This window comes from Lichenostomus cassidix, unplaced genomic scaffold, assembly GCF_008360975.1.
Source record: "Lichenostomus cassidix isolate B80296 unplaced genomic scaffold, HeHo_3.0 HiC_scaffold_42, whole genome shotgun sequence".
Classification (NCBI taxonomy): Eukaryota; Metazoa; Chordata; class Aves; order Passeriformes; family Meliphagidae; genus Lichenostomus; species Lichenostomus cassidix.
Window position 1 is genome coordinate 743,493 of NW_028147241.1, and position 14,189 is coordinate 757,681.

General features: G+C 53.6%; 1 protein-coding gene and 1 long non-coding RNA gene across 2 annotated transcripts; both read right to left on the minus strand.

Annotated features, from left to right (window-relative positions):
* Positions 1 to 9,022: 9,022 nt before the first annotated feature.
* Positions 9,023 to 10,416, minus strand: LOC146424132 (uncharacterized). The gene is made up of 3 exons (XM_085043946.1): positions 9,872 to 10,416; positions 9,640 to 9,705; positions 9,023 to 9,351 (listed from the first exon to the last, which is right to left on the minus strand). Exons 1-3 carry the CDS (start codon positions 10,414 to 10,416, stop codon positions 9,327 to 9,329), a joined length of 636 nt encoding a protein of 211 aa, XP_084900072.1. The 3' UTR covers positions 9,023 to 9,326.
* Positions 10,417 to 13,038: 2,622 nt separating this feature from the next.
* Positions 13,039 to 13,691, minus strand: LOC146424133 (uncharacterized). The gene is made up of 3 exons (XR_014847148.1): positions 13,570 to 13,691; positions 13,237 to 13,301; positions 13,039 to 13,123 (listed from the first exon to the last, which is right to left on the minus strand). It is a non-coding gene; the product is annotated as an uncharacterized LOC146424133 (long non-coding RNA).
* Between the last annotated feature and the right edge of the window lie 498 nt (positions 13,692 to 14,189).

Genomic DNA, 14,189 nt, shown 5'->3' on the forward strand with positions numbered 1-14,189 from the left:
AGGTGGGAATCGCCAGGAAAGGGTTAGGAATGGCAGGGAAAGTGGCGGGAGTGGCCAGGAAAGGGTTGGGAATTCCCGGAAAAAGGTTGGGAATCATCGGAGGGGAGTCGGGAATCTCTGGATTGCCTGGAAAAGGGTCAGGATTCATCGGAGGTGATTCAGAAGTCCCCAGAGGTGATTTGGGAATCTCCAGATAGTCGGGAATCGCCAGAAAAGAGTCGGGAGTCATCGGAGGGGATTCGGGAATCCTCTGAGGAGATTCGGGAATCCATCGGTGCTGATTCGGGAATTTCTGGATTGCCCGGAATATCTTGAGCAGATTCAGCAATCTCCAGAAAAGAGTCGGGAATCCCTGGAGGTCATTCAGGAATCGCAGGAAAAGATTCGGGAATCTCTGGAACCGAGGCGTGAATCATCGGCGCTGATTCGGGAATCTCTGGATTTCCCCGAATCCCCAACTTGGAAGCCCCCAGACCCAAAATTGGATTCTCCCTCCCCGAATTTACCCCCAAATTGGGATTTTTTCCTCCCCAAATTGGGATTTTTCCTCCCCAAATTGGGATTTTTCCTCCCCAAAAAGGATCTCCCCCTCCCCAAAAATCTCTCCTCCCCCCTCCTGGGGGACATGGAAGAGATTTGGGATTTCCGGATCCCTCTGGAATTTTGGTCCAATTGAGACTTCCGGAGAAATCCCTAAAATCAGCCCTGGAAATGGGGAGAGGGCGTCAGGAGAAACCCCAAAATCTGCCTGAAATTACCCCAAAATCTGCCTGAAAATCTGCCTGAAATTCAACCCCAAAGTTCCCCCAAATTCCCCTGAATTTCCCCAAAATTCTCCAGAAATTTCTCCCTGAATCCCCCCAAAATTCCCCCAAATTCAACCCAAAATTCCCCCCCAAATCCCCCAAATTCCCCCAAAATTTCTCCCGCAAATCCCCCCAAAATTCCTTCAAATTTGCCCCGAAGTCCCCCCGGAATTCCCCTAAGTCCTCCTGAAAATACCCAAAAATCTGCCCCAAATTGCCCCCAAAACTACCCCAAATTTCTCCCCAAATTCCCCTGAATTTCCCCAAAATCCACCCTGAATTCCCCCTGAAATTCCCCCGAATTCTCCCTGAAACCTTCCCCAAAATCTGTCTGAAATTGACCCCAAATTCCATCCCAAATCCACCCCAAATGCCCCAAAATCCCCCAAATCCACTACAAATCCACCCAAAATTCCCCTAAATTGCCCCAAAATTCTCCCCAAATCCACCCCAAATTACCCCAAATCCATCCAAAATCCACCAAAATCCACCCCAAATCCCCAAATTCCTTCCAAAATCCACCCCAAATTCCTACTAAATCCCCCAAAATCCTTCCCAAATTACCCCCAAAATTCACCCCAAATCCATTCACAATTCCCCCAAATTACACCCAAAATTCCCCCAAATTCCCCAATAGCTTTAAGAGGTGTCGTTGGAAGAGAATTTGGGGATTTTTGGGGGGGAGTTTGAGATTTTGGGGATTTTTAAGAGGGAATTTTGGGGGTTTTGGGCGGAGGATTTTCAGGAAGATTTTTGGGGAAATTTGGGGAGAATTTGGGAGTTTTTTGGGGAGGATTTCTGGGGTATTTTTGGGAGGATTTGTGGGCTTTTCTGGTGGATTTTGGGGGGATTTGTGGGTTTTTGGAGGAGGATTTTTGGGGTAATTTGGAGGGTTTTGGGGCATTTCAGATTGGATTTGAGGTTTATTTGTGGGGGATTTTTGGGGGCTTTTTTGGGAGTTTTTTCTTTGGTTTTTTTGGTTTTTGGGGGGGTTTTCAGGGTGGATTTTTTGGGGGGTTTTGAGAGTTTTTTTGGTTTGGGTTTCATTTTGTTTGTTTATTGGGGATTTTTTTTGTTGATTTTTTATGGGGATTTTTGTTTGTCTTTTGGGAGCGTTTTAGGGTTTTCCAGCTCAGGTGTTTTTGGGATTTTTGAAGGTATTTTGGGGGATTTCAGGACTTTTCCTCACCATTCAGCAGAGCCCAATGAGCTTTGTGTCCCTGGAGGAGCCCAGGGCTCTGATTTCTGTCACCATCATAGCTGGGTGGAGTTAAGAGAAAAACACAATGAAATCTAAAAAAAAAAAAAAAGAGTGGTGAAAAAACCCCAAAAATTGAGAGTTTGATCCCGAAATTGGAGAGAGAAAACCCAAAAATGGAGAGTTTGATTCCAAAAATGGAGAAAAAACACAAAAATTGGGAATTTAAGCCCAAAAATGGAGAGAAACTGAAAAAAATTGAGAGAAAAACCCCAAAATATGAGATTTTGAGATCAAAATTGGAGAAAACCACAAGAATTAAGAGTTTGAGCCCAAAAATAGAAAGAAAAAAAATGGAGAGAAAAAGCCCCAAAAATGAGAATTTGAGATCAAAAATGGAGAGAAAAACCCCAACATTAAGAGAAAACCCCCAAAATGGAGAGTTTGACCTCAAAAATGGAGAGTTTGAGTCCAAAAATGTGGAGGATTTCCTCAAGAAAAATGGCCATGAGGAGTTGAACTTAATGCACAACCAAGAGCTGATGGACTTGCTGGAAAATATATCAGGTTAAAAATTTTGTATAACTTTAGTCAAAGGTTTTGTTCGTCTTTGTCCCAAAAAAAAAAAGAATTTTAGGTTTCTTTCCAAGGCATTGTTCTACCAGGTGAGGTCTGATGGACTCAGCATATCAACAGACTGGGAGGAACCCAAAGATAAAGGTAAAAGATAAAGATGATAAAGATAAGATAAGATAAAGATAAGATAGAGATAAGATAAAGATAAGATAAAGTAACCCAAAGATAAAGGCAATCAGCAGAGCATCAGCAGGACATCAGTGGATATCTAAAACCCCAGACCACCTCCAGCAGGGGTGAAGACATCCTGGCCCAGAAAGGAAACTGAAGAATGAAGAATCTAATTAACATCAGAGGCGAGGAGATTCAGATCCAAGGAGAAACTGAATACTGGGCGTTTGCTCAACTATAGACCAATGAACACTGACCCAATGCTTTCCTATGTATTTTTACTGCATAAAATATCTGAAAATCAGGTAAAAGCCATGTATCATGGAATGATTCTCTCTGCACAGCAGGGTTATGTGTGGATGAGATGATTTCTGTGGCACATCCTGGCCAGAACAACGTCCAGGTCAGATAATAAAGTAACGCCTTGACTCTCTAACATTAAAAATGTTTTGGAGGGTTTTTGTTTTTCCCGCAGATTCAGTGACAATATGAAAACTTCTACATGTGGCGCCCAAGGTGGGGCAGCAGTGATGGCTTAGATGTGTGAGACTCCACAGCAGCAGAGTGTCTGACAGCGGGAGCAGGAGAGGCGACAGGGACGAGAAAATCTCGGAGCCTGGAAGGTTGAGTCGGCCGCTCAACCCTCTGTGTGGTAAATGAGTGGATAGCGAATGTTGGCTTTTGCAGATATGAATTTAGCATTTAGAAGTGATAAGGTACTGTGTAAAGTAGCACTAGGATAAAATATAGTATAAAATAGAATATCTCTGTTCCCAAGAGTGACTTTGGAGGGAGAGCAGAGCCTTCCTGCAGTGCCCTCAGGAGATGCCCTTTGCTGCTGGAACTGCTATGCTGGAGGCCAGCTGTGTCCCAGCAGTGCCCATGGCCTGTCCCTGCCTCTGCTCACAGCACAGCCATGCAGCAGGACTGTGACCAAGCTGACAGAGCACTCAGGCCTTACACCCACCAAAGGGCTGGGAAGGGGAGTGTTGGGTTGGGAAGAGCAGAGCTGGAAAGAGCAAGCATACTGCTCCCTGGCTGTGCTGCTGAGCTGGGACTCTTTTCTCTCTGTCTCTGCACGTTGGCCCTGCCATCGGCTTTCCTATGGCATCAGATGAAGGATATTGGACAAACAAGTCAATGCAAGCCCCTTTATTTTATTTAAATACATAGCACAGTCCCTCATTTGCACGGTCTCTGAGTAAAATTTAAAAGGTAGAAAATCAATTAAAAAATAGGGTTGAATCATAAAATTTAGTTGCACACCCCTTTTGAAGAATAAAAAAAAAATACAGAACAACTACCATAACTACTGCCAATAACCTGTGAAGGCAGGCTGGGCCTGTAATAACTTGCATTAAGAGTGATGTGCAGAAGGATAAAGGAAGTTTTTCACTTCTAATAAGCATCAAGTTTTCAGTTTCCACAGGGTATTCCTGAGCTCCTGGTTCCTCAGGCAGTAAATGAGAGGGTTCAATACTGGAGGCACCACTGAGTACAGAACTGACAGTGCCAGATCCAGGGATGGGGAGGAGAGGGAGGGAGGCTTCAGGTAGGCAAATGTGCCAGTGCTGAGAAACAGGGAGACCACAGCCAGGTGAGGGAGGCATGTGGAAAAGGCTTTGTGCCGTCCCTGCTCAGAGGGGATCCTCAGCACAGCCCTGAAGATCTGCACATAGGAGAAAACAATGAACACAAAACAACCAAGTGCTAAGGAGGTAGTGAAAACAGAGACCTCCAATTCCCTGAGTTTGGAGTGTGCACAGGAGAGCTTGAGGATGTGTGGGATTTCACAGAAGAACTGGCCCAGGGCATTGCCCTGGCCCAGGGGCAGGCAAAATGTATTGGCTGTGTGCAGCAGAGCAATGAGAAAGCCACTGGCCCAGGCAGCTGCTGCCATGTGGGCACAAGCTGTGCTGCCCAGGAGGGTCCCATAGTGCAGGGGTTTGCAGATGGACACAGAGCGGTAATAGCTAATGATGGTGAGGAGACAATACTCTGCTGTGATGAAGAAAAGGAAGAAGAAAACCTATGCAGCACATCCTGTGTAGGAGATGTCCCTGGTGTCCCAGAGGGAATTGTGCATGGCTTTGGGGACAGTGGTGTAGATGGAGCCCAGGTCGGTGAGGGCCAGGTTGAGCAGGAAGAAGAACATGGGGTGTGCAGGTGGTGGCCGCAGGCTATGGCGCTGATGATGAGGCTGTTGGCCAGGAGGGCAGCCAGGGAGATGCCCAGCAAGAGGCAGAAGTGCAGGAGCTGCAGCTGCCATGTGTCTGCGAATGGCAGGAGGAGGAAGTGGCTGGTGGAGCTGCTGTTGGACATTTTCTGCCTCTGGCCATGGGGACCTGTTGATGGAGAAAAGGACAGTGACAAGTCAGGACAGGCTGCTTTGAGCCAAACCACTGCCATTCCCTGCAGACTGTCCTGCTGGGACTCATCCACCCTCGTTCCTTCTCTGGGAAAACCTTCATCCAGGTCCCTGCTTGAGCTGCACTTGTGCTGTCTGAGTGTGCCATGAGCAGCCAGGGCTGTGCGTGGGGCTCTCCAGGAGCCATCCCTGCCCTGCTGCCCTGGGTTTGTGGCCATTGGCAGAGGGACAAGGCTGGGTATTCAGGATTTATCTGTGGAATCACTCTTAAAGTAGAAATATTTGGTAGCATTTTTACTCCCAGTTTTACAGGATATAGAAGGCAGGAAAGAGATGAAGGAATTGTTTTCCTTCTCTTACACCATACCTGGTTGTCTGAGGTCAGAAATCCCCAGCACTTCTGCTGCACTCAGAGCTTGCCACTGAGAGATGTAAGAGGCAAAGGGATTCCCTGTGGCTCAGGGCAAGGTGAGCGGCTGGTGTGGCTTGTTCCCAACTGCCCTGGCTTTGCACCTTTGGCTGCAATCAGAGCACAATCACATTCCTGTGTCACCCTGGGGTGAAACCAGACCCTGCAGAGAGCAGAGGGATCACTGAATGTCTCACCCTCTCCAAAGGTCTCTAAGCAAGGTCTCAGCACTCCCTTCTGCCAAGGACACTCAGGGTGCCCTTGGCAAACCCAACAGCATTATACTTTGCTGTTGGGCCAGGGCAGAGGGAACCTGGCCCTTGGCTTGCTTTTCTCTTTGCTTTTCTCCCTGGTGGGAGGGGATGGAAAGGGGGCTTAGGCAGGATGCTCCCCCTCACCTGCGCGGTGAGGACTCCCCTGGCCCATGCCAAAGTATTGAGGGTTGGCTTGATACTCCTTCCTTGGGCTGGAGATGAAAAATAGGTTTTGATGTCTAAGAGCAGGTTTTGCAGAATGCCCATTGGCAGCTGGAGCTCGTTCCTCAGCTGGGGAAGCATGTCAGCAGCTGGAGAGTAGCTCCAGATCAGCAAAGCCCAGAGCAGCGAGAGCGGAGTCTGGTGCTGTGAGCATGTGGCAGGGCTGGGCAAGTGCTGTGGGGCCAGGTGTCCTCTCCATGCCCCCACAGCTGATGGCTGATGCTCCTCTGGCAGGGGAAGGAGTCCTCAGTGCATCAGGGGAGCATGGTGTGGCCAAGTGGACTGCGAGATGCCTGTGGTCCTCCCCAGCCTGGAAGCATGTTTCAGGAAGCTCAGCCAGTTTTTGCTGGGGGAGAAAAGGTGGCCAGGTGCATCTCTGCTGAGAGCTGCTGCTGCTGCTTTGTGCTGCTTGGAGCACAGAGCTGCTCCTTTATGCACTTGGGGGCATCAGGGAGGGAAGTGTGGTGCACAAGAGCAGGGACAGCCTGGTGAGGGTGACAGGCACTGTGTGGGAGCCAAAGGCTGGCTGCTGTGGAAGGCTTCATGAGCTACAACGCTGACCTGATAGAAAAATATGTTCCTCTGCTGTAAAGTGCCAGAGTTGCTTCCATGGAGGCTTTTTAATTTCCTCTTCATCCTAGTGGTGAAGTCCTCATTGGCTGATGAGTGGAGGGTGCCCATGCTGGGCTCCCAGGGAGAGGCAGATTCTGTGTGCAACAGCTCTGTAGGACAAGGCTGGAGCTGCTCAGCAATGTGGAGAACCTTTTCCAGCCTGCCTGTTCATGGCAAACCAGAGTCCTCTAAAGCCTGGCTCATTACTGAAGGTGGTGGTTGTTCACTGTTATATTTAATGGTGAGCCTCTAGCATAGCTATATTTACCTCTGCTATGACCAGTGTTGCAGACAGTCCCGCTAGCTGCACTTTGGTAGTTGAAACTGCCCACCCACTTGTAACCGTCGATGGAAGATGTTGGGGTTTTGAGTGTTCTGGACTAAAAGCAATAATAACTAATGCCTTAATGCAGGCTGCCTCTCGTCTGCTCTAGCCCTGTGTGTAGAATTGGGAGCCAGGCTCCAAGTCCTTTTCAAATGTTATTGGACTTACTCTGCTGAAGCAACAAAAATTACCTCCATCATGTATTTACAATGTAAGAATCTTTATAACAACAACAATCTATAGAATGTATTTACATAGGAACCTATCTAAGAACAAAATATAAAATGTATTTATCGAGGATAACACTATCTAAAATCTACGTAGATAAAACAACTGAAGAACATTCTCAAGATGTATATACAGGTGGGTGGCATCCACACCTCAGATCGCCATCAGTCCTGGAAGAAAAGCAAGCAGCACAGTCACTGCAGTCAGGCCCTGAGGGTTTGTTCCCTGTGCCCCCAGGCTGGCACACGCTGGCAGAGCAGGACTGTGCCGCCAGCACTGAGCCAGGCTGGGGCTGGGAGCTGGGCCCAGCTGCTGGGACGGGGCTGGCGTGGCCCAAAGCAAGCGCAGGGCAGGCCAGGGGTGGTGCTTGTGAATCCACCAGAATGCAGGGATGCCCCGGGTCCCTGTGTCCCTGAGCAGGGCCACCCAGCCCAGCCCCAGCCTGGCGGCAGGGGCGCTACTCCTCCTTTGTTCCTATGTTACATCATTGGTTATATGTTACATGATTGGTTATATGTTACATAAAATACAGATTAGTTTTTTTCTTTTAATAAGTGATTCATTTTAAGATATAAGTTTAGGTTACAGTATAAGTGAAGTTCTGTTGAGTTTGAGGGCTCTCAGGCTTTTAGGCCATATTCATCTCTTCCCTCACTATCTTTTTTCAGAGGCACCCACACACACACAGTGGCAGTTCTCAGTTCATTTCTGGTTTGATTGCCTGAATTTCCTTGCTTTCATTGTTGCTTTTTTCCCCTGGTGTGCCTGAACTGTCCAGTCAGGAGCAGAGTGACTCTTGCCAAGGAATTTTCTCATGCTGTCACTTAATATTAAACCTGATTTTTGCTGATCCCTTGCTGGGGATATTTTTAGTGCTCTCAAGCCCTCATTCGTAAGAGGGTGTAGGAGCCCCGGGCCAGGCTCTCACCCTGGGGGACACGGGGACACTGCTGGGGGGTCCCTGTCCCCCTCTCCCAGCCCCCAGGGCCCTGTCCCCCCTGTCCCTGTGTCAGGCTCTGGGGGTCTATCTCATGCAACATCCTCTGGGGGAGGCTGTGGCACTGGGGGGCAGGGGGGACCTGGGGGGACAGGGGACCCTGCTGTGCACCAGCAGCGTTGGACTTCTCTGGGGGAAACTGTGAGGGGGGCTGGGGTGGAGTCACCTCCCCAGTGACCTCACACAGCTACCCTGTGATGTCACACAGCTACCTGTGATGTCAGAGAGACACTCTGGGATGTCACAGTTCACACTGTGATGTCAAACAATCTGCCCTCAGGTGTCACACCAGCATTCTGCGACATCACAACCTGCTCTGTGATGTCACAACCCAGCTGGGATGTCACCCAGCAACCCTGTGATGTCACAACCCACTCTGTGATTTCACAGCCTTCTCTGTGACATCACACAGCCTGCTCCATGATGTTACAAAGCCACACTGTGATGTCACATCCTGCTCTCTGATGTCCAACAGAGCCATCCTCTATGATGGCAGAGTCTGCTCTGCAGCTGCACAGCCCTCTTTGTGATGTCACAACCTACTCTGTGCCACAGCCTGCTTTATGGTGTCACATCACCACCATGTGACATTACATCCTGCCCAATGATGTCACACAACCAACCGGTGATTTCACAGCCCAGTCTATGATGTCACAGCCAGCTCTGTGATGTCTCAACCCACTCTGTGACCTCACAGCCAACCTGGCATGTCATACAGCCACACTGTGATGTCACAGGCTGATCTGTGATTTCAAACAGTCCCCTCTGGGATGCCATAGCTGCTCCATGACCTCGCACAACCCACTTTGTGATGTCATACAGCTCCTTTCTGAAGGAGGTAAAGGGAAGAAGCCAAAATGTTTATTAACAGAAAGCGAAGCGAAGGGCTGAGTTGGGAGGGTAAAAAGGGGATGGGCAGGGTCTGAGGGCTGGAGGGAGGGAGCTTCAACAGACAGGAGCTCCTGGAGCTTCACACAGGCTCAGCTGTGAGCAGCATCAGCTGTGCCTGGAGCTCCAGTGGCACTGAGAGGTGGTGTTCCCTGCTCTGTCTTCTGGTCCTGTTGTAGGGACACTGTTTCTCTTGATGCACAAGATGACCCCAGTGCTTCAGCTCCTTGGGAAAACTGGGCTTGAATTCCCAGGGAGAGCAGCAGGGGCTGTCATCTTGCCTCAGGGCTTGATGGGCTGCAACAGAGAGGAAGAGCCATGGTCAGAGCCAGGATCTGCGAGGACCCAAGGAGACACTCCTGCCAGGGCCATCCCACCTAGCTCCTGCCATGGCCAGGAGGGAGCAGGAGACAGCGGAATCAGCCCGAAGGTGCTGGCCACGGATCCCCGCACTGTCCCTGGAACCTCTCCGTGCTCTGCCCAAGCCACCCTTCATCCGCACAGGGAGCAGAGCCCTCCGCAGCCAGGACAGGGGTTGCAGCTCCCCCCGCCAGCCCGCGCTGACACCCCGCTGCCCTCGCTCACCCTGCCCTCACTGAGCTCCTGACAGGAGTTCTTCCTGCCGCTCCATGGTGTTCAGTCCGAAGACCCCTGGGAACGCAGAGCCTGTCTCGGCCCCGGGCGGTACAGCTGCCCCGCAGCGGCACTGAGAGCCCTGGGGCCACACGGCCTCCTCCCCCGGCAGGGCCGGCAGGGCTCAGCCCGGGCCGGGCCGGGGAGGGAGGAGGGATGGAGGGAGCCTGGGCTCGTGGCTCACCCATGACCCCGATGGTCGCCTGTCGCAGGGCCTTTCCTGGGGTCTCCAGGAACGGCAGGGCGTGGCGCATGCGCTCTCGGCTCTCGTCCTCTGTCAGCTGCAGAGAGCGCCGGGGCGCGGCGGGAAGGCTTGGCGCGGGCTCTGCGCCCAGCCCTGGCCTCCCCTGCCCGCAGAGCCCCGAGGCCCGGCCGGCAGCCGCTGGCGCCGGGCTTCGGAGGGGGCAGAGGGCCGGGCGCTGCCCGGGGAGCCGCGGTGCCGCCGCGCCCCACAGCCCGGCTGGGCCGGCGCTCCGTGGGCACCCGGCTCGGGGCCAGAGCAGCCTGGGCAAGAGCCCCACGGCCCGGGGAAGGCAGCGGCGTGTGGGGAGCAGCGCCGGGCAGGGCCACGGCTGGCAGCCCCGCACACTGAGCACGGGGTGCAGGGGGCTTCCCCAGGCTTCGGCTGGGGCTTCCCCAGGCTCCCCTTGCCAGGCACTCGGTGAACCTCACCTGCTGCCCCTTGTTCAGCAGCTCCTTGAGGTCCCTCCTCTTCAGGTGTCTGGCCATGCAAAGCAGTGCTTCGCGAGAGGCCTGGAGAGTAGTAGAGAGCCAGAGATGGCACCACAGCCCAGGGCACAGGAGCCGTGTCCCTGTGCCATAGCCTGGGGGAGGCTGGAGCCGGTGAGGCGCAGGGGCAGGAGGCAGCCGAGCCCCCTCCCAGGGATGCAGCAGCATCCCACGAGTCCTCACCTCTGCCACACGCTGGTTCTCATAATGCCAGTGGATTAAAAGTGAGAACACGCTCTGGCTCACAATTGGCTTCAGAGACTTTTTCCATTTCTTCGCTACCAACTCTATCACCTTTTGAAAGAGGTGAATCGAGAGCAGCTGCACATGGCTGTTGTCCTGGTGGCAAAGAAGAGCATAGGACCTCAGGACTAACTTCTCCAGGCCCACCTGAGCAAAGGCCCAAAAATCCACAGGACACAAAGTTTCCAGGCAGCACCCAGTGCCCGTGGCTGGAGGCAAGGAGCCTTACGTTCTCGAAGAGTGGCAGGAGTGCCTCAGCAAGCATCAGGGCGGTGGTCCTGGGTATCTCACTGTCTTCATCCTGGCATAAATTCCTCCAGACAGAGAGGCTCATCCCGACCACCTCTCTGTCTGCATCTCCCAGCAGCTCCACAAGCCTTTCAGACAGTCTGCATATGTATTCACCCTGTGTGGAACACAAGGCTGTGCTGTGAAGCCATGAAAGGCTGCAGCACCAATGCTGCCCTGGCACTGCAAGCCCACCCTGTTGCCACCAAGCCCAGAGGGCAAAGGCCTGTCCCAAAGCACTCAGGCAGCTGAAGCAGGAGGCAGGAGAGCTGGGAGCAGCTGCCTCAGCTTCTGAAGCCCAGCCAAGCCCAAGGGGCTGCGTTCCCCAGCCCCACGCTGCCAGCATGGCTTCAGCCACTGCCTCCTTCTCACCGTTGAGGGAACCTTGCTGAGCACCACGAGGCCTCTGAGCGCCAGGCAATACCTCTCCCTGCACTGGCTCTGCAGGTGCTTTGACATGATCTGCAGCATCCTGCGACCACATTCCTTCAGGTCCAGACACTCCAGGACCTGAAAGGCACAGGGCAGTGACAGGAGACCTGGCTGGCAGGAACCTGGAACCACACGGGGCTGGGCCCAGGCAGCAGCAGCACAGGGCGCGGGCACCATCCCAAGAAGCTGTGGCTACGAGAGGGCAGAGAGCTGGGAGGCAGCTGAGCGAGGCAGCGATGGCCATCAGGCTCACCTCCACAAGGAATACCAGGGCATGCAGATCCCAGCGTGGCTCCTCCCTGACGAGCACCTTGAGCAGGCAGATGGTGATCGGGGTACACAAGGGGGTCAAGCTACGGTGCAATTCCCTGGCAGGGGGAAAAAGGCACCAAGACCCTGAGCCAGTCGCGTGGGCAAACCTCTCCCAGGACTGACTCCCAGAGGTCTGATCTTTCCCCAGCACCCTGCGAGGGGATATGGACCCTTTGGGAGGTGGCTGCTCCTGGGCCCCAAACCTCCTCTGCCAGCCTTTTCCAGTCTGCTCATCCATCCCTCGATGACAAGGCTCTGTCACCCACAACCACGGGGATGGTGTGGGGCACTCTGGGCACAGGGCACCAGTGCCGGGGACAGCAGGGAGAAGGGGGTCTCACCTGGCCAGCAGACCCACTGCATAGTGATGGGTGTTGGCACAGAGCAGCATGTCCCAGATGTGCTCACGCTCCAAAGCCACCACGTAATCATTGCAGCACAGCTGGCAGAGAAGAGCCTTGATGGACTGCACTGCAAACCTGTGTGCAGAGCAAAGCCCGGGTCACGCTGGGAGCACTGGCCCTGGCCACAGGGCATGGGAAGGACAGGACAAGTGGGACCTGTTGGGATTGGTGGGAAGGTGGTGTTCCTCCCAGCATGATCTCCAGAAGTTGTCAACCTTCTCTGGCATCTGCCCTGTGGTGATGAAAACTTGGAAGAGCAGAGCCACAAACAGGCAGGCGGAATGAAGGATTACTGTGTTATGGCACTGGGGCACCTGGGCAATCACCCACAGCGCCACAGTTGCCTGCAAAAGACAAAGCACCCTGAGACAGCGCTCAGTGCCAAGGTGTCCACGTGGCTCTCAAGGCAGTTTTGTCCCGCACCTGTCACAGCTTGGGGCACAGTGTAGGAGGCTCAGAACCACATCAGCAGGGTGTTCTTCAGCCATCCTCAGAATAGCACTTTGCAGGCTGGCATCCACGGTGACATGAGAGATGAGTTTCTTGTGAATGTTCCTCACCATGGCTTGCACCTGGAGGACGCATAGGGACGTGGAGTGCTTTCCCCAGCTTCCCCCAAAAAGTGCTTCCCTTCCCACTGCACTGCGCTGCCCTCAAAGGCTAAGAGGGCCCAGTGGATGTGGCTTAAGGGGCCACAGGATCCTGGGAGGCCTCCAGCTGCTTACCTGCTGCTGAGAAGAAACAGTATTCTCCTTGAAAAGATCCAGAATGGGAGCATGAACGACAGTCGGAGGGGGCATGGTGTCAGTATCTGCCACGCCCCGAGTTGTTCCGGTGTCACTGTTCCTCATCACCATGCCCTCATTCAGTGCCATGTCAGCCTTCCCTGTGTCAAAGCTGCCCGTGCATTCAGTGGATCCTGTGCCAAAATCAGGGTTTGCCTGCAGCTCGGTCGGCCTGGAGTCAGGCTCAGCTGTGCCCTCAACTGCTGCGGCGGTTTTCTTTGTCTGCAGGAACCTCCGCAGGATCTGCAGGAGAACGCAGGGCGGGAAGAGAGGGATGTTCCATGGAGTGCTCCAAGTGCAGTGCTCAGCTGAGAGGGGACAGCAGGCCCAGCCCAGGTGGGGATGGCTGCAGCTACCTGCACTGCTCTGTGGAAGTGGCCACGGGCAGGCTGCTGCTCTTGTGTCCAGTCCCTGCCTGCACCTGGCAAAAAGCGAGAGCTGAGGAGCTGCGGGCGATGCCGGAGAACACAGGCCAGCCCTGCACTGCCCAGGCAGGGACAGCCCTGGGATGGCCAGGGGATGGAGCACGGCTGCCGGTGGGGGCAGCCCCAGCCCCTGTTCCATCCTGTCCGTGGGCATGTCCACAGGGGCTGGGATGGGATGGGATGGGATGGGATGGGATGGGATGGGATGGGATGGGGCCAAGCTGGCTGCAGGGACCAGTCCTGAGGCCCAGCTGTGCCACTCACCGGCCAGCAGCGGCTGGAACTGCTCCAGCTCTTCAAGCTGCTGCACTGGGGCAGTTGCAGGGCCTTTGTTCTTCTTCCCCCTGAACAGGCTGGACAATCTGCCCGCCATGTCACTGTTTGACGACAAGAGCACCTGCATGAGGGATGCACTTGGGCAAGGTTGGAGTCAACAGGTCCCGCAGTGGTGCCTTGAGGGCACCTGTGACAGAGAAGCCTCAGGAAAACGACAGGACAGCAAGTCCTGTGCTCTGGTCTCGAGGGCTCCTGCCCCAATGACAGGAGTCTCCTCAACAGAGATTGAGGTCCCTGAATCCCACAGTCTGGCCTCGGTGGCAGTGGCCACAGGGATGGGAGATACCTTGGAAAGCTCCAAGTCAGCAAGTGCTGCAGTCTGGCTGCAAGGTCAGCTGCAGCAGTAGCACTTTGGAAGAGCTCTGGGGCAGCAACGAACGAGCCGTCCTGTCCCGTCGCGAGCACCGAGCACTCTGGCGTGGCCGTGTTGCTGCCAGCACCTATGTCATGACGTGTCACAAAGGGCCCTTGGATGCCCCATCGCACTCCACGGTTACCATGCTGCACCGTGTCACAAAGGGGCCCTTGGACACGCTGCCACCTGCCCT